We start from the raw sequence: 20,433 nt of genomic DNA, 5'->3' as shown, positions 1-20,433 counted from the left end.
ATGGCAGTGTACGCTGGTATAATGAATCCATTAGTCACTCTGTTTAACCCTGCTTACTCTATGTGCTGCATCATGGCCCATGAAGGCTGCAAAGGTCTCACTTGCAGGAATGACATGGCTCTATGATGCGCTGTAAACCTTTGGACATCAGAGGTGCTTATAGACAGATTGACATACACAGGGGATGCAAGACATATACAAAATGAACAGAGCCACACTCTGCAAAGTTTATCCCATCTTAACACGTTTCCCGGTAGCCTGTTTTCCAGTTTGCAGAACTTAAATCTCTTCACAAGTGTGGTCAGTTACTGTAGTTTGAGTAATAACATAACACATATGGTATATCCCTCATATACACTCAGTTGCCAGTTTAGCAACTAGCTAAAACTAGGATGTACTTTGTGGTGCTGTTGAACTGTGTTGTACTGTACAGAGAGGTGCTTATGTTTTGTCTTACAGTGGTATAAATAGGGTGGACAAAGTAATAGAAACACGTGTCAGTATAACTACATCCAGTGTTGTGAATTAAAGGAAAAGAAACTTGTAAATACAAGAAATCAGAACACAAAGTTCAAAGTAGATATTTACTTTTGAAGTGTTTAAAGATCGCGGCTGTCTGCTATAGTGTCTACCACTGTGTGTGCTACCACTGGATGGCCCCCATTGACTTGAACTCTTACTAGTGATCTTATTTAAATAGAATGTAAATGAACATATACTAAAATGACTTGAATTAAATGAGTTCTTTTTGTTATTAGACAGTCTCTGTAGCCGACATGTAAGATAAACCAGTGACACACACTTTTTTTCTCTAAGAGGTGTCAAAGTGAAAAAAATGAAATACTGAAAACAACACTAATACACATTTTCTTTTATTAATGACATAAACAGACACATATTAAAACATGTCATAAAGTGCAGTTTGTTTTATTGTATGATGAATACAGGATGGTTGTCATGTGACTGCCGCCACACTGGTCCGCTGCCTGCAGGGCTTCTGTGTTCAGGCTGCAAATAGTGATCCTATAGAGCAATGTCCTCAAAGAAATCTGTGTTCACATGAGCAGCAACAAACACTCTTTTAATGAGATTTTCTGTTACAATTCAGTTTTTCTCGCACAAATTGAGCAGCAACATAAAAATAGTTTCTGTTCTTGAAAGAAAGTGATTTTCATGCTCTTATGTAACTTGCTTTGAGGGATAGTCAAACAAGACATGCACTATGTTCTGTACATGGTAACAGCTTTTTAAACAAGCAGTTCCACTTTGTGACTTATAATAAACCATTTATACAGTCAACAATGAATGTAACGTTCGAGCACTGCAGCGGCAGCTGACCGTTTTAGTTACACTAATGCTTTTCATGGAGCTTATAAATCACTGAAAGGTCTTAAACTGAATGAATAACAGTTAGTGTTTCAATTTGAAATCATTGTAAAGCGCTTCAGCTTGAATGTGAGAATCTTGATAAGTGTTATATGGATCGTCCAGAGGGTGCAGTTCATAAAAATTCTCTTCAATTTGTGCTGAATCTTTCGGACACTGACATCCCTCTGGTGTCCCTGAAGAATGGAGTATGGTGTCTCAGAGGGGACAGAATTTGGGAGGGAATATTGCACTAAGCATAACAAACCAGCTGTTTATGGCACTGCCACCCATTTTCCCGACTGGATCCACCATCAGATGAGGGTAAAAAAAAAAAAGGATTGTAAAGGCAGATCAGCAAACAAAATAAGGATTTCCAGATAATTCATAGCATTGGATTTAATCTGCTTTGAGGACCAGATGCAATAAGGTTTATCTGTCTGGCGCTTGACTCATGCTGGATATGCAGTAAGAATTGATTTGAAATGGGTTTTATTATTTAACATTAATTGATAGAAAATACACACACACACGCAAATTAGCCACAAAAAAAGTAATTAGCTACAGCATTACTATTAAAACGAGTTTGTTAATCTTTAGCTATTCATACTGAAGTGAGACAGCTGCTTCATGATAACAATGTACACTATTTACCCCTTCGCTTTAACTTTTACAAAACACAAATTATCACATGTAACACAAAACCAATAGTGTTTGTGTTTACAGAAGCATCAAGATGGCCGGACCAAAGATGAAGATGTTTGCTTACATTTTGTGTTCAAGTGTGCAGAGATATTATATATATATATTATATCTGGAGTATCCGTATCACTAACATAATTTATTTCCTACATGTTAATACTGTTCTGTGTCTTCATAATTTAAACTGTTGATGCAAATTTTGGTTTTGCCTACATTCATGTAATAAGTTGTTCTCATATGATATCTATACGTTGTTGGTTTTTTGTTTTTGCAATTTATGTAGATTACATAAAGTCCTTCTTTTAGTCTGTATAACTATGATTGAAAATTACCATTGAATTAATAGTGATAATTGAGCCAGTAAATGGAGATTCCGTGTGTCAACACAAGATGTCACTCACAAACCACATCAAAGCCTGTTCCCACTGACTCCCAAAGGACGCACTGTTCCTGAGTAACCTTTCACAAAAAGAAATATTTATTCATTTAAAATGATTTACACCTTTGATTTGGTCACAAGTACAATTTTGGCACAGGCAAATTATGTGAACATTCAAAGATTCAAGTGTACCTCTACAGCTGATCCTCTGGTCAGAACCAACAAGCACATATTTCAGATTGATTGTGCAGCACAGGCTCAGCGGAGGAGCACGTTTTATGCCCTGACTTTTACATATGAAGATGTCACTAGTGTAAAGAGACTACGTTTTTCTTGCTAACAGGTCAGTCTGCTTTGCTAAAAAAGCTCACTGGAGTCCGCGGGAGGATCATGTGTTTCAGTTTCAAAAATCCTTTGGCTTCTAATTTAGTGTTTGTATAAAATGTGCAGAATACATATGTACCATTCAGCATCTAGTGTCTAAAAGGAAAATAATTGTAATAATACAAATTACAAAGAGACTGAAATATTGATCTTTAGAATCCTATTACACTTTTGACTGAAACAAAGTGCAATTCAGCAGAGTAAGTCTCAAACTGCTGATACTGTATATCAATCTGTATAAGCGGTGAGCTGACACAGGCACTGTAAACGTGTGTAACCTCTAGCAATATTCTTCCTATTAACATTGATAGTTTGAGCAGCTTTTCCCCTTTACTTCAACAATATATGGAGGCACTAGAAACATTCCTTCACTGATCACAGAGTTGGGTTACAACAGTTGGTTGCAGATTATCAACTGTAAAGGCACATTTTAAGACAAATTAATAATACAGTTTGCCTGGAAAAAAACAACTTTTCAACTGTTCAGTGCATCAATAGTTGTCGTGTCTTTCCAGTTGAGAAAAGGTAAATCAGGACTAAAAACTGCCCTGTAGCCACATGGCATTATAAACATTTAAAGCTACACTCAGTGGAGAAAGTGCACCTGTTCGTCTGATGATATAACCAATTATTTGAGAATAAGAAAGATATGTCAACAAACAAGACATTGGCACCATGAATGCTTCACCAACAGCTGTTTTTAAGATGTGTCTTCAGGCGGGATTTTCCCTTCAAGAGGCAGTTTATCTGTCTGCGTCTACCTCTGTGGGGCAACCTGATGAGTACAGTCTAGAGTCAGTCAGACATTCAGAGCCGAGTGTCACTGTTCGGTGCAGGCCGAGCCTCACCCCTTTCTCCACTGCTGCGGATGGGCTGTCCTCGCTGTCCCCCTGCCCGTTCACCCTGTCCGCCTGCCCATTTCCTCTCAGTCACTTGATGCGGTGCCGGACCAGCGAGGACTCGTCGGTAATCTCCCCGGAGCTGTCTCTGCTTCGGCAGGGTAGGACCAGCAGAAGAAACAGGATGATGAGCACCAAGGCACAGACTGCCATCAGGGAGTAGGCGATCACCCACATAAAAGGCTCCTTCACCGTCCCGCCCGAGCAGTTGGACGCCACGTCTGCTGCCGAGAAGGGCCCTGCGATCTCTGACAGAGCCACTTCACCGCTCACTGCAGAGAAGCACAACACAGATAGTTGCAGACCTCATTTCTGAATGGAAGAAGAATTAAACCAAATGACCCTTTAAAAAGTAGCTATAAAGTTTTTTGATTTAAGATTATTATAAGGAAGAGAAGTCTATGCTTTACCTGATGATGAACAAATGCTTATTACAGATAACAAATGTCAACTGTACTGTGATTAAGCTTAGATGTCGATTTACTCATGGCAGCTTCTTAAAGCAAATGTTTGACTGGCAGCAACTGAGCAGCAACGTCAAAGTAATTTAAGGTTATTTGCTTTACTCAAGGGCAACTCATCAGCAGCTGAGAGTTTTCTCTGTCTAATTTTTACAACCCAACTGAGGAATTAGAGCTAGCAACCCTACTGTCACAAGCCTGCATCTTTAACCTTCAGCCTACATCTGCTTCAAGTCTGGTTAATACAGAACAAAAGTGATCTTTGTACTTAGATGAGAGTAAGAAGTCTTGCCCAAGCTCATATTTACACATAGGGAAGTAGCCCTGTTTAAGGTTTAACATTTGCTGTTTAGGTCCTGCTGAACGGGTTAATCATAAGGTCTTGGTCAGTGACCCTGCAAGTAGTTGTAAAATGGTACATTGCACAACTTACAGTTTACATTTCTGTAAGTTATCGATTAATCAAGGCACTTTACAGACTCCTGGACTATGATTTTTCTTTCCCTGTTAAAAGTTAAATGTCTTAAAGCAATTTCATCAGCAATATCTGCTGTAGCTGAATAAAGATGAAACCATACAAAAGGAATTTAACCTATAGCCCTTTCATAAAGGCTTTAATATATACACTAAGATTTGACTAGTATGATTAAAGCCCTGTTTGCGCAAACTTCTGTGTCATTTCTGCTGTTAATGATCAAGTTCAGAGCTTCATACATAGACACAATAAAAATAGTAGACAGAGTGGCAACACATATTTTAAACCACATGCAAAATGCTATCACAAGGTTGATAATATGGGTATTATAATCTGTAGAACTTGATGCACAAATCCTGTCTCTTGTTAGCGGATTACTATCCAAACCAATGTTTTAAGATACTCAGTGAACTCATTTGTTAAAATTAACTTACAGTGTTTGGACACATGACAATATATGTTTAACATACAGTTCCTTCATAGTAACAGTCTTATATTTACCGGCACAGCTGCTGAGTGCGAAGCCCAGTCTCTGTTGAGCGCGGTCGAACATCACGTAGAAGCCTTCCATAACAGTGGCGCCGATCACCAGGCCGTTAGCTGATGAAGACACTCCAAAACGGAAGCAGTCTAACGTGCCATCCACGTCTGCGATTAGCTGGATATACAGCTGCAAGACGACAGAAGAATGAGGACCAATAAGTGTTTGTGTCTTGTTGACAGAGAAGCTCTTGGGAGGGGATGACTTTTGTGTTTATCCAGCTACCTGAGGCAGGATGGTGATGCGGAAGGACTGGCTGTTGTTTGTGGCCCTTAGGTAGATGGACAGCTTGGGGAAAAACTTCCAGGGGGTCTCTCCCTTCATCCAGCATGCAAGCTTTGTGCCATCCCAGAACCCTGAAGAAAAATCCTGGATCTGAACCAGAGAAACAGTCAAAGAGACAGAAACAGAAGGTCAGTACAGCACCAAAACAGGTTGTGTTGCTCGCTTTCATTTTCCCACTTGGGAATAATCTGCAAGGATGTTGGTACATTAATTGAAAACGTTGCTTCTAGGTTGAGATTAACCTTGAGTGCTGTTTGTGTGCGAAAAATGTGTAATGTAGGATTGGATTAAAAAAAAACCCAAATAGATAAACCAAAGCATGGGCACACAAACATATTTTTACAGCAGAAAAACTCCTGATCCTTCCTCTCAAAGCTACTATGTCCTTGAACAGTGAGTGTGTGCTATCCTGCCCTGAATCTCTTTGCTCTGACAACATGTTTCATCATTGCCTGTGGAGAAACGTCAGCGTACCAGAGAGCTGTGTTTGATGGCTTCTACCACCGCATTGAAGACGTTGACAGGAAGACGCAGCAGTGTCGTCCCACTGTCAACTATAGCTTTATCCATGTTATACTGAAAGAAAGGGAGACAGAGTGAAGTGCAGTTTCTCAGTTCAACTGGCTCCTATGGAAGTCCTTGAGCAAACAAAAAAGCAGAAAACAAGGATTACATTCCCTTGCAGCACTGCTGCTCAGATTCTGTTTCATTTCTGTATTGTAACCTTAATATAATCAACTCCTCAAGAATGAATGTTGTACGACCAGCGCTTCCGTTCTGCTTCAAACATAAATGATATAATTACTAGCATTTACTGACCATCATGGTGGTGAGTGGTGTTTAACGCAACAATGCAGTGTGAAGTTTACCTCTCTGCAGTCCAGTTCCAGATTCTGGTCTCCAACCTCCAACTTCAAAATCTCCACTTGGTAGTACCACTCCTCTACTATAGGGGTGTACCACACTGACCCCCGGTACAACGTTGGTTCAACCCCTCCCATGATCTGAGGAAGGAAGAAATATACCTCACCCGTCTATGGTTCAACAACAACACAGTGAATATCCAACTAGAGAGTAGCAAAGGTTTTATCCCTCCACATTTTGGAAGGATACATACCCTACCCACTCACACACACACACAGCCATCTTAACCATCTGTCTCTATCATTGGGTCATATGATGGAGATGCAGTGAGCGAGGGACAGAGGCCGTTCGTATAACAGTGACAGACCTGCTCTCAGCAGGATACCATCTTAGCTTAATTAGCTTCACTCTAACTAGACTGGGCCTCCGATGGAGAAACCACATTGACAAGGAAGATACCAGCTATTATGTTTCTATAATCGTGCACTCTGCTGTGATGTCTGATCCACTAGTGAAGGATTTTATTTTGTCTGTGAAGAGTGACAAACAGTGAAAAAAAAGTATGAGTGAAGCACATAATTGAGGCTGCACGTATTAAACAAGTCCAGACACAAACTGCATCACAAAAATACAGAATTAGAGGCAGAGATCATATATAAATATTAAAAGTGTCTTTACAGAACAAAGCTTATTTGCCATGTTCATTTGATCAAACTCCTCCCCAGGCAGCCCCTCCTGACTACTCACAAGACTGCCTCCCGCTGGGTCTGCTGTGCTGCTGGCTGACAGTCCAGCGCCACACATCTGGAGGGAAAAGATGTCAGGAATTCCCATTTGTTGCACCAAAGAATTGAAGAAGGGCTCCACAGACATGTCGGGCTAATTAAGAGACAGGAGATGTGTCATCATTAACCCGTGTTCATCAATGTGATCTTTTACATGCTTATTTATAAGCTTTTAGTTTGTGAGATTACCAAGACGGACTAGGTGTACTTTTATTTTCTTTTGCCAAAGTATAGACAACCAATAACATAAAGTTAGTTCTAAAGGAGGGGGAAAAAATCAAGTATCAAATGTGAAATGTAAAAAATAAACAAACAAATAGACCCATGAAGTATTTTATGGTTCATGGGTTCAACTGCTCAAAAACTCTCAACTGCTCATGGGTTATTTATCAGTCTAGTCTCCACTGCCTGTCCTCAGTTCGTGGCATATTTGGGAAATGTTTTTCCCTTAAGGTTTTATATTTAGGACATGAGATTAGAAAATGCAGCTCTGTCTCTACCTGTCCTCTGTCGCACTGGGAGCAGAGTCTCTCCTTCTCTCCGGGTTTCCATGTCAGTGCTGTGTTATCACGTCATACGTGACAAACCTGAACTCTCAGGACTCACCAGTTGCACAAAGTGGTGAGTGTGAGCATATCTGCCCCTCAATCATTGGCATTTGAACCCCAAAGGTTGCTGTAGTCAGCACAGAATGAAAGAACGAATTGTGCCAGTGTGCGCTGACACCAAATTACCACCTAAAGAACGCAGACACTGGCTGAAACATCTTGGTTCTGTGCCTCTGTCACTCGCACATAGGATGTTCTTGTTACTGGATTAAACGGACTAATTTACTGATTATGTACAATATGCTGGCTAATTCTTTTGAGTTGTTGAACTCTTGTCTGAAACTGAAGGTGTAAAGTAGATTAAAAAAAAAAAAAACTTGATTACGCAAAAAGCATCACACCCATGGCAGCTGAAAATAAATCATGAATATGAAACTTTTCTGTTGTCATGTGAAATGTCCGTGACTACATCCAGATAAGATCTGTTATTCAGTGCTGTAAAAAATAAATTATGCATTACTGTTTGATTAACATGATAAAACCTGATATTATCAAGTAGCACATTTTTCTGATATCTACATTTCACTTCTTTGCTAATTTTGATGACACACCAATGTGTCCGGGTCCCAGAAACACTTTTTGTTCTTATTTTTCATTATGTTTCCTTTTTGTTGTTGAATGAATCTGCTTTTTTGATACGCAACGTCACACCCAGCTAGCAGTAAAATCAGTGAAAGGGGAGTGGAAGCCTTTTCTACTAATGGTGCTATCTAAGGTTTACATAACGCATCTCTCTCACCCGTGCCAACATGGGATAGGCCAGTCCCAGGATTCCCTGCCAGTTGATCCCAGGAAGGAAGAAGCCGTCAGATGACAGGATGGCAGCTATGTTGGTGATGATGGTCCCATTTGGGCCTTTGGGGATGGAAACACGATCAATGCCCAGTTCACCTTCCCAGTTACCCTGGGTGTACCTAACAGCCACTGTCCGGCCGACTGACTCGTAAGTACTGGAGCTAAACACAGGGGAGGAAGCAAAGACGTATCAATAGTTATAAAATTTGTGTTAACTTAGGACTTGGACTGTAACAAAGGGGCTACCTCAACTGAACTAGGGCTAGGAACTAGGGAGAGGTGGGACCGATCAACCACTTTAAAACAAATGTAAATGTTCTTATGCAAAAACTTATAAATTATTTACAGAGGAAAGATTGTGTTATAAATGAGTAAAGAACTACTAGGGAAGACTATTCTTTCTGTGAAAAAGCTACAATCTCTGATCAATTTTATTAATAAATTCTGCCTCTGTCAGAGCAGACAAGAAAAATCTATCTAAATATTGACATTTCCAGGAGCCGGATTACAGCCACTCACAGTTCTGTGTTGAAGTAGTGAGTAATGAATGGGTGTGGAGCAGCAGCCACGGCAAAGTTGCTGCTGCCTGTATCCACCAGGATGTTTAGCTGTAAAACACAAGGCAGGGTTTTCTTTAATGACTATTACAGTTATCTGATACAAGCCAACCCCACCCTAACTCACAGACCTCCTGAGTCACAGGGTAAAAAAGACAGCTGTTGAACAATGTGATACATTAATAAGCAGACTTTAAGCTTTTAAAATGCAACTAAGGCATTAAAGTCTCCGTACTAATATTAATAATAATTACAGGAGGAAAACGCAGAAGAAGAGAGACGACATAGAGTGAGAACGACAAAATCCCTTACAGTAAATATAAAACACAAAAATGATAAAGAAGTTAAACTGGATTATAATGAGAGAGAGAACATAAGAACATACACAATACAGACAAAAAAATCTGAAAGACACGCTTTAATCCACTGGTATGCTTTTATAGTGACACATATGCCTTATAAATGGACATTATCCACAACTTAATAACAATGTCAAAGTCTACAAGCAGCTAAAATGTGTGCTGTGTAATAATTATTAAAAGCAACAGACACTGTTTCTTCTTGAGGCGGTATAAACAAGCACTTTTTGGCCATTGTTTCTTTAAGTAAAATGTTTTACTTTAAACTGACTTGAAAGGTGCACTGTACAGCTGCATTATCATATGCAAACATCACTGGATTATGAACTTGGCTTGATTACAACAAAACCCTGACTGGGTTATCCATAATGTCTAGAGATCCCAAAGTCACACAAAGTGGTGTAAAAAGAAAAAATGACAATGCATGTCTAATATAATTGCTCTATAATGTGTGATCTATGAGTCAAACATGACAGCCTCTAGCTACTGACATGACCTATCCTGCCTGGCATGTGTCATGTGCACAGTTGGGACCAGCCAACAGCAGTTGAGATAATGTTGTCTTCCAGGCATCAAATCAGCGAGCAGGAACTAATTAGCTAGCAGACTTCTGTCACCTCCTCTACTGAGCAGGGGCCACATTAACACTCAATAGCAAGCATTCCTCACCCTCAGGGAGTCATAAACCTAACGCACCTGATGATTCAACCACAATGAGGTCTATACAGTGGCTCTTTAATGATGTCACACGAGACAGCCTCTGAAAATATGTATAATGCATGTCTATAATATATAATATGTGTTTACTGAGCATGCTCTGCTGCACGGCACAAACAGTATCTAACATCACTCCTCTGTGGCTGACATTTTTAGACAGACCAGACCAGCAGGAAGTTGTTTATTTAAAACGTTAAAGGGTTTCACAGGCCAACAATGAATTCCAACAGTCACATGAAGAAATCCACTTCCTCAAGCCCTCGAGCCCATCACACCAAAACCATGTCTAACTAGAGCTTGTTCATCAAATGCATGAGGTTATTATGAAACAATTGGGAGGAAATTATCAACAATGTGTTACCGTGTCAGTCAGGCACAGGAAGCCCCAGCTGGCCCGTCCGTGGAAGTCAGGCTTATCAGTTCCACCTCATTGGACAGGCCCTGGTCCCATCACTGCAACTGTGCCATCTAAAACTCCACTGCTGCCTTGCAGATGGCATCAGTCCATTCACATGAAGCCCAAACTGGCCTAAATTGGAAAATACTGGAGCCTCGTGGTAAAGGAGGGGAGCAGGGGCATTTCCTTATTTCCACACTAGCAATCTTTTCTAGTCACTCTATCCTCCCTTAGCTCGGCTGCTGAGCCTCGGGCAAATCTCTTCCTCCCGCTGCTGCGGCAGCCTGCAGTTGCCTGCAGTTGAGCGTTCACTGCCTAATTGGCAGTGGCTCCATGGCGGCAACGTGCATCTGCTACCTGTTTGTACCAATTAGCAGATGTGAGGCTCTCCAGCCGACACCTCAGCCTGGCTGTGCCATATGCTAACAGATGCTGCAATTAGTGGCTCATTTGAATAGTGCCTCATTTAACACCACGGCCCTGTAATCACATCATTTAGTTGGAATAATATTGAGAGTATAACTCAACAGTATTGCGTTATAGGACATTTTGGCACTGCACAACCAATCTCAACCAAGGTGGATTGAGCTCTACTGACATGAATAAGTGATACGAAGGTTTAACTGTGCACAGAGCAGGAGGAATATCACGAGGTGGGACAGTCTCTTCTACCTATACTGTGCATTATAACGCATAACTCCTAAGACGAAAGACATTGAAGAAATTGTAAAGTACAACAATTCTGATGCAGTGGTGTCTCTCTGTACCATATTTATAGATATAAAATATGATACATTTGAGATATCAGAAGATTTGCTCGATGCAAACTGCAGCATATTTTCCTCAGAAGCATCATCCACAGGTGCAACATTTAAAGTAATATTTCTTCAGAAACATCAACCTTTACTTCCTCATGAGCTGCCTCATGCTGTGTAGAGAGTAGGGCTAAACAAATGCCTGTGCTTTTTCTGCTGACAAAAAAAGTCAAAATGTCTGCTGTGAAAAAGGTGTATTAGAAATCAACAGGTGAGGCCCCCTTGATGTGTACCACCTGCTCTCTTAAGCAACCTGCAGAAGGTCCACAGGAATAAAAAGCTGTTTTGAATATATGATAAACTTAATGTCTGAACATACATTAAGTTTGGGGAATTTCCGCCTTTGAGGAACACTTTAAACTGTGTTTTTCATTTCTAGTCATCCATTAGGACAGCAGGTGTTAAGTATATTTTACAGCTTTGGAGTAGTTGTAAAGTTGTGTGGGAACTGTACTCTGACAAGTGCTTTAATGTTATCCTCTCAGAGGTTGACACAGGGCAGTGGCATGGCAGGCAGCACTGATAAGCCCCTGTGAGCCTGAGAAACTGAGCTGTGCCACCCAAGAGCCTTAAAAGCTCTGATCTGTTTAACTTGAGAGGCCCGGGAACAACAGGTCAAGTCACTAATGAGATAATTCACCTTTTGTTTAAGCTCCATTTTAAACACATCTACTTACAACAAAATGGCAAAGCGTAGCCTTAAACCTACAACACCCTAGAGCGTCATGTATTTTTAATAGTGACGGGAGAATCCCTTCCTTCCAACCCTTCCAGGAACACTTAGTCCCCCTTAATCATTAATATGATCTTGTTAGGTACTTTACATAAAGAGCAACAGTATAAAACGATGACAGTAAATTACACAGCCATATTTCCGTGCAACTAAAAGAAAATAAGCAGTAAATGTGCCGAACCAGGGCTACTGCTGTTTTGTACAACTCTGGGGCTGCTCTTTGCTCCCTGGGAGCCTCATAATCCCCGTCAGCTGCCCGGTAAGAAACAGTGGTCCTCACAGGCAGCATCATGTGAGTGCATGTGAGCAGGGTTTTAGTCTACCTACAGACCCCGAGGCTGTAAAGACTTGAGCTAGCTGCTGCACTCCACAGCCATGATACCATCCTGCCATGATGGTCCCAGGCAGGCCTGGAAATAAATAGCTGATTTTATTTAAGGACAGTGATAGCAAAATATATATAAAATATTATATTCCCATGACCAATGTTGTTTTTTTTTATCTGTTGGTGGTGATATTCAACAGTTAGGTACACTAAATGATAAGATCGTGCATAGAAAGGTAGCCAATAGGGCTGAACAATTAATCAAAATCTTATCGAAATATGACCTTCTGCAATTTTCATATCGCAGGAGGTGCAGTCATAGGTGCCATTTACACTGAGGACGCTGGGGACATGTCCCCACCACTTTTTGAAATGGCTGATTTTGTCCCCATCACTTTTTTAAAGCATAATTTGTTTAAAAAACATTTTGAAATATAGCTTGCTGTTAAATAGCAAATGAAAATGCCTTTAGAAAGGTTTATTTGCACCTTAAGAAAACATGCAATGCAATTAAAATATAGAAGAAACAAATGTGCATTATCCAAAAAAAGTAACTTACGCAAAAAAACAAAACAAGCAACTGATTATAAAATGATCCAAAAACAGCATGCACCAATGAGTAACTTTAAGAAGTTATTGACACGGTCCTTTTGAACATGACAAAAGAGGAGGGAAGACTAAATAATGCCTACATATGTGCACTTTTGTGAGAAAAGTTGATCTACAGGAGAAACAGATCTGAACAACAGCAACAGAATGACTAAGAGCTGCACTGACTTATATTCTATTAAAATGTATGTCACCTGTTGCCTGAATTTTGTGTTTCCTTTTACATAAATAGAAACATTTCCACCATAAATTGGTCCAGAAACATTTGACCAGAATTTAAGTGTTTAATGATCAACATTTCACATCTCTCCACATCGAAGATAGCTTTAAAACACTATTTAAGGATATTTTTGTCTCGTTCTCCTGAATCTCATATCGCCTATGGTGATGTGATCAGTCCAAATAATTGCAATTTTATTTTTTCAAAATTGTTCAGCCCTAGTAGCCAAGGCCCTGGGATGAAACATACACACTCGGGCCACTCAGTGGATCACATTGTGGGCTGTCCGGGGCCCCTGTTCACACACACAGCAGACACACATGACCTTGCGTAATTAATCCAATGACTGAAAAGGAACGTAGAATAAACGAAAGAAAGGAAAAGCGTGGAAAAGGAAATTTAAAAAAGAAAAAATTATACTAGAGTAATTTTCACCTGTATAAATGATACAGATCTTAAACCAAAACAAGTGACACAAAAACATTTCATTACATTACCTTTTGGCCAGGTGTACCAATGGACAGTTCTATGTAGTAGCCTCTTCCAGAGTCCCCTTCTAAGTTGTTCACCATGTCCAGGAAGCTCACTGTCCCAGTCGGATCAGAGGCCAAAGAGAGGCCGTTAGCATCAGACGTTAACGCGACTCGCCGGAGAGGAGTCAAATCCACATCCGAGGATAAATTGTATTTCCCTGTGTATATTTTGAGTGGTATGGAAAAGTAACACTCGGACACGCTGAAGCATAAACTTAATGCAAATGCCCATGTCGAAAAAGAAGTAGTGTGTGCCATGGTGGCGTTAGTTTCTGTAGTGATAACAGGGGGAAGTCTGGGACAAGATTCCAGCTCCTTGCTCAAAGTTTGCTACCTAAGTTTTCAGTTTAGCCGTCATGGAAACGCCTGTGCCGCGGTAACCGCCATCGTGGAAACGCTGCCTCTCCACCGTCAAAAAGCAGCTATACATACTGACATGGTACTGTCAGACACCGAAAACAACTTTGTCTGAAATCGTTTCACCTAACTTACATCCACTCCTCCAACAGTGTCAAGCTGCCCAACAAGGAGAACATAACTTCCCGTTATGTGGTCTTTCAAATTAAAGGAAACCCTAACGGTTCTGTTTTCATAACGTACAAACCGTTTTGAAAATTGTTTTAATAAGTCTATGGTAAAAACAGAGTTGTCATACGCACATAAGCCACACACAGCTTTATATAAATCAGAAAGGAAATAACAAAATTGGAAAACCTACGGGTATAAGTTAAGCAGAGACGTTCACTTTCTTCAACTCCTCTAACTTAGACTAACGTCACTCGTTACTAAAATGCCTTGTGGTCTGTGTCCATATTGTAGCTTCATAATAACATTTAGCATTTTTATCATTTCATCATGTCGTGTCATTTAACTTAAATGAACACAAAACACATTTTGTTGGTTTAGTATTTTGTGTTTTTGTCTCATGAAAACGTTTTATTTTGAAGGCAAAGCGGCGAAGCCGTTGGTATATTTTTTTTTACCGACTTGACGCTGCTGTTAAAACATTTCCCGAGCGCCCAGTGGTGACAGATTGTTAACCAACCATGAACACTATCCGATGTGAACGACTTCCCACCACATGTTAAATTGACAACGATAGACACACAACGATTGTGGATGTTTGTGTATTTTTATTACAGTGTGACAAAAATTCCACAGTGTTCCACCGTTTTTGCTTCGCTTAATGTGTCCGCATTTAGTGCAGTGCAAATCCAATTTTCTATACTTTGTCCATAGCCTTGGCTGTGTTGTTATGGAAGTCTAGTAAAAAGAAATTTCTTCCTGCTTAGCCTACATCAGATACTTCATGTTACACTCAGCAAAAGTTAGATATTAAATCTATAGCCTAGCCTATATCTTAGTTGAGGAGTTAGGTGGGCTATTTATCAAGTTGATAGCCCAAGAAGGTTGTGAATGTTTTGTTTAGTAGGATTGCTGTGCAGCAGCAAATTTGCGTGTTTAATGACATATCCTGAAAAGGATGATTTTTAAAGGCCCTTTTTATATGTTTCTCATACAATTTATAATGATAGCAAGAGGATTCATATGTCAAATAGTGCATGATTTCCGTAGATGTTTTTTGTTATTTATAATTGTTATACTTTTTAAGTTGTTGGCTAATTGTAAAGACAATCCCCTTATACATCCAGCGTATTGGTATTGCTATCATATAGAGTACAAACCGCATTAATATTTCAAAATGCTCAGTAGTCTATTGCTCGCTGATATTTACTGGTTATTACACATTATATTTAATCCACCATAGCAGCCCAATCAGCCGCGTTGTATTTGTAACACACCACCTGTATACAGACAAACTCCTTTCATATCTCAAAATGAGTTCAGATAAACACATTATGAAGTAGAAGGGTTTTAATGCCCTCATTTACTCCCATTGCATGTCCTTAGCCAATAGCCTACATAAACCATCAATGCAAATCAGCATCAATGCACACAGAAATCACTTTCATTTTATTCAAGGAACCAGGAATAACTGCTGGTCAGTGATTGTCCACTACAATATGAGGAATAATACCAGCTCTGGTATAGATATAGTTATAGAAAAGACTTGACATTACATTTTCCAAGTTCCAAACTCAGAGGTTTTGTTTTTTACATATTTCAGCCAGGACAGTCTCATTTTGCTACCGTGCAGAGAAAGAGGAAGCAGATCCCACTGGTGAGGCCACATCGATGTCACAGGCCTTCTCCATGCTGCCTGTTTCACACAGAGAAAAGCACTGTCTTGCTCTGAATTCCTCTTGAGTCCACAGTTACACTGTCACATGTTCACCCCGTCTCTCTCTCTCTCTCTCTCTCTCTCTCTCTCTTTCTTATTGATGTTAATCACTATAGTTACAATATCCTTAATGATGTGGGGGAAAGGCTGTGACCACAAAAAGTCCTCTTTCCGGTGTATTGCTTGTCATGCACTGGGTCTTGTGAATGACCTATTTAAGCACAATTCCTGTTTCTTCTTCCCTGTGACATTGAGATACATCCTTGGCCTGAGAGTATATAAACAGGGGGAAGCAGGAATGCATCGTTTGTCTGTTACTACCCATGAAATACTGCAAATCCATTTTATTTCATTTTACAACATTAGATAACATTTTGGTAAATATGCTAGCCAGCATCATTTTCAACTGCAATCCTTCGGCGAGATGTTTTTAAACCAATGATGGTTAAAATTAAGTTAAAACAAGATGCCATAAAAACAGCGACAACCAGAACCAAATTTTAATAATGTGCCTGTGTTGATTCAGTTACTTCTAATTTGTCCATGCAGAGTCCTCCTGCAGTTCTTCTGCTGGCCACAACAAGGCACTCCACACCATCCCTGTGCCTTTAATCTAATATGAGGGCGCTGTAGCGTCTTCTGTGTGAGCAAATTAGGCAGCTTAGGAGAGCCAGTGGTCCCACATTTGGCTGTGCAAAGCTGCTTTACTGGGACATTGGTACTTAATCCTCATAGCTCTGATCATTACAGCTGATGAGAGAGAATGAGAGCGTTTTAGATTATCTCACATGCACCCACCTTTGCCTTAACAACAGACACACACATCTCCACCTGATCACATATACATTACTAGAAGAGTGCACTCAGTAGAGGATGATCTCCACCAGGTGTGTCTGGAGGCATGTGGGTGGGGAACAGGGAATGCAGGGCAGGCTGTGTGTATGCACGAGACTAGTGGAAGGAAGGGGGAATGTGTTTTTGTATAGTGTACATTTTCTTAGATGTATGCAAAGTGTCAGTTTTCTTTAAGATGCATAGAATAGGTATTGTAACCTACCGTCCTGGGTTCGCTGTATAAACTTAATAAGGAAACAATTAACGGGATATTGTCCAAAAATCTGAATTTAAACATTGTTATTTATTTAGAACATTTTATTGTACCATACCCCACAAAATAAGACTTCCCTACCTCTCCGCTCCTGAACAAAGAAGAGCTGAATCTCACTCAGTTGTCCCATCCAGCTCCCTTACAGTCAATATGGCAGCAAAGATATCAAAAACAGTAATTCATCCATCTCTGATGTGCCATAACATAACATATTGGTTATCAAATTAAGCTGCAGATACTCCGGTTAATAATGAGACCACACTTTTCTATGGATGTCAGTTTTTGAGCAATGACAAAGGCCAAAATGCGGCCTGTAACAGATTAGGCCTTTTGCTGCGTCATAATGCATTTTGTAAAATGGCGAATACCACTGATAAGACAAAAGTCTAAGCTTTACGACTATCAATTAAATAGGTTTCTCAAAAATTGTGAATCACTGCAACAACAAGAGGTCCTTGAGCATACAGTCATAAATGTGCACAAAAAATATTGGGCTGATGGGTCCAGTAGTATGTGAGATTAGTTGTAGCAGTGAGCACCACTCTCTGGCAACCGCCTGATGGGATCCACCCTTTCTAAAGCATTTAATCTAACTAATGTTGGGTTGAAATCTTAATATTAGATTACATAAACACTGAATCTAACAATCCAGACTGCCAGATGCCAGATTTGTCTTCACAGATCAGATTCTTATTCTAAAATATAATTGTCGGGCAAACAATACAATAAATCATGATGAATAACACTACAGTCCACATTTAAGATTCTTTCAATAGCCAAAAGTTGAACAAGATTATTTCACTTTTATATTTTGTTTATTGCTGTTCTTTTACTCAGTATGATTGAACACACGCTGCAAAAAAACATTTTAAAATTGAATACTGGTTTGTCAGTTGATCTTTAACAGGTATGACTAACACCAGGCCTGCTTTACAAAGGAGGAGAAAAAACTTTATGACTTTTACTGAATCTGATGATCTAAAGTACCAGATACAATGTTTTCCTCCAAAACACATCTGGTGGGAATAAACCCTAGACCTACTGTGGAAAAAGGAGAGAAATTTAAGTTAACCTTTTCACAAAACCTTTATTTAAAACAGCCTTAGCCTTTTAAAAAAAACCTATTACATCCTACAAGCCTCACTCTGCCTCCATTTTAAATTTACTTCACAAGAAGCTGGCACAACAAGTGCACACAACAAGAATTCTCCTTCTGTGTTTCTTTCCCTCCATGCCAGTAGGGGGAAACAATGATTTCAGCAGTGACTAAGAACCATGAACGGGGAGACCTAAAAGTCTGTCAGAGATCCATTATTCATATTTGGCCAAACAGCTAATCTGACATATCAATGGACCTCATAGTTGTACTGGCAGTGTTCCCTCCATAATTCAGTGCATTAATGAGCTCACTCACCAATTGGTCTCTGGACTCTGGTGATGCAACCAACCAGGTGATGTTTGGACAGACTGTGAGAGAAGTATTGAAAAAAGGAGAAACCTTCTCCACAGGGACCTGAATAAAGAACACTGATAGAACCAGAAAGAACAATATCACACAATGGCCTGTATACTGGAGTATACTGGGTGCCAAAGAGCAACACATGCATCATCAAAACATGATCATTGGTGTCTTTTCCACAGTGTGGATCTCCGCAAATGACCTCTTTAAGTTTTCAGAGAAAGGAGAAAAATAATCAAAGACTATCAGGAGTGTAGACTAGCAGTGTGTTTTAGTGATCAATCAGCCATATCAATTTCATCAAATGTGTAATTTAATTAAGCAAAGTCTTGAAAGCTAATATCCTGACACTAAGGCGAAACCTTTTGCAAAAGACGCTAAAATTAATCTGTTTTGGAGGAAATTGGTAATGTAATGAAGGAGGCAACAGAGCCCATGAAGCTCCAAAATTACATTATGCAAATAGGAAAAAGTATAGAAATATAAAAGCTTTGGATGAAATCTATGATGCACTTGATCAGCTATCGGTTGTACTTTACTACCAACCAAGTTAGCACTAGCGTTGGCTGCATTCCCCGGTCCCACCTATTGGCTGTTAAGGGCGAATGTTCATAGTTTATGAAATACTCCAAAATTCTATTTAGATGCTTCGATTTTATAGTTAATTTTATGTCCACTATATTTAATGCCAGTTTCCAGGTAAGAATGCTCTAATATGTTAATAGATTATTTATCAATTAACAAATCTAAATTAAGTCAATATTTGGTGTGACCACCCTTTGCTTTCAAAACGGCATCAAGTAGGAGGAATACAACTGGGTGAGGGACTACCACAGCTAACAAGGTGAGGTTGTTGAAGACAGTTAACTGTCAAAAGTCATACACCGTGGCAAGACTGAGCACAGCAACAAGACACAATGTTTTTATACCGCACCAGCAAGGTCTCTCAGGCAGAAATTTAAAGGCAGACAGGGGTTTCCAGATGTGCTGTCCAAGCTCTTTTGAAGAAGCACAGAGAAACGGGCAATGTTGAGGACAGTAGACTCAGTGGTCGGACAAATAAACTTACTGCAGCAGACATCACGCTTACTTCCTTTCGCAATCAGAAAATGTCCAGCAGTGCCTTCAGCAGAAAACTATGTCTGGAGAAGTCTGGCCAGAACGTAGACTCGTACTTTAAAGTCATACCTCAGACATGGAAAAAAAGACCAAGGGACTCAAATGGGCACAGGAACATAGGAACTGGAGTGCAGAAAAATGGCAGCAGGTGCTCTAACTGAAGTCAAAATTTTACTTCTAAAGGTTTTTGTTTTGTGGTCACTCATTGTTACAATTGTGGATTAGAACTAATTTGAGAGTTGATTTTGAAGCTGCTTTTTTTTTTTTTAGCTGATTTTCTACTTAACATAATAGCATTCCCAAGTTTAACAATCCAACATAACTCCAGCATTAATGAAAAGAATTATCTTATGTATTGATCAATTTTGGACAATTCTGTTTACAATTGGCTGCAACCAGTGGTGTGTCCAGACTTTTTTTTACTTAGGTGGCCCAAATGGGGCACTGACTTATTCCGGGGTTGGCATGAAGTATGTTTGTGCACACACGTCAGAAATGCATTAATTTACCATTTCAGTCTCAACTGCTCATATCTACTTTAATTACTAACATTACAGTATCTTACAGTTAATAATAATAATAAATTATCAAAACTGTTGCCGATAAATTGTCTGTCAATTGACTAATTGATCAATTGACCAATGATTTCAATTAATCTGTGATTTCTGTTTTAAAGTGCTCATGCAATCCGCAATGA

At 39.7% G+C, this 20,433-nt stretch overlaps 1 protein-coding gene across 1 annotated transcript; it reads right to left on the bottom strand.

Moving 5' to 3' along the window:
- Positions 1–1,834: 1,834 nt before the first annotated feature.
- On the bottom strand, positions 1,835–14,323 carry bace2 (beta-secretase 2). The gene is made up of 9 exons (XM_038693495.1): positions 13,773–14,323; positions 9,063–9,151; positions 8,488–8,704; positions 7,103–7,234; positions 6,361–6,495; positions 5,966–6,067; positions 5,432–5,581; positions 5,167–5,335; positions 1,835–4,001 (listed from the first exon to the last, which is right to left on the bottom strand). Exons 1-9 carry the CDS (start codon positions 14,064–14,066, stop codon positions 3,760–3,762), a joined length of 1,530 nt encoding a protein of 509 aa, XP_038549423.1. The 5' UTR covers positions 14,067–14,323; the 3' UTR covers positions 1,835–3,759.
- Positions 14,324–20,433: the final 6,110 nt, after the last annotated feature.

This window comes from Micropterus salmoides, unplaced genomic scaffold (assembly GCF_014851395.1).
Source record: "Micropterus salmoides isolate LMB-PRFRI ecotype aquatic unplaced genomic scaffold, ASM1485139v1 Ms_hic_scaffold_3, whole genome shotgun sequence".
NCBI lineage: Eukaryota > Metazoa > Chordata > Actinopteri > Centrarchiformes > Centrarchidae > Micropterus > Micropterus salmoides.
This window is presented reverse-complemented; position numbering and strand designations above follow the sequence as displayed.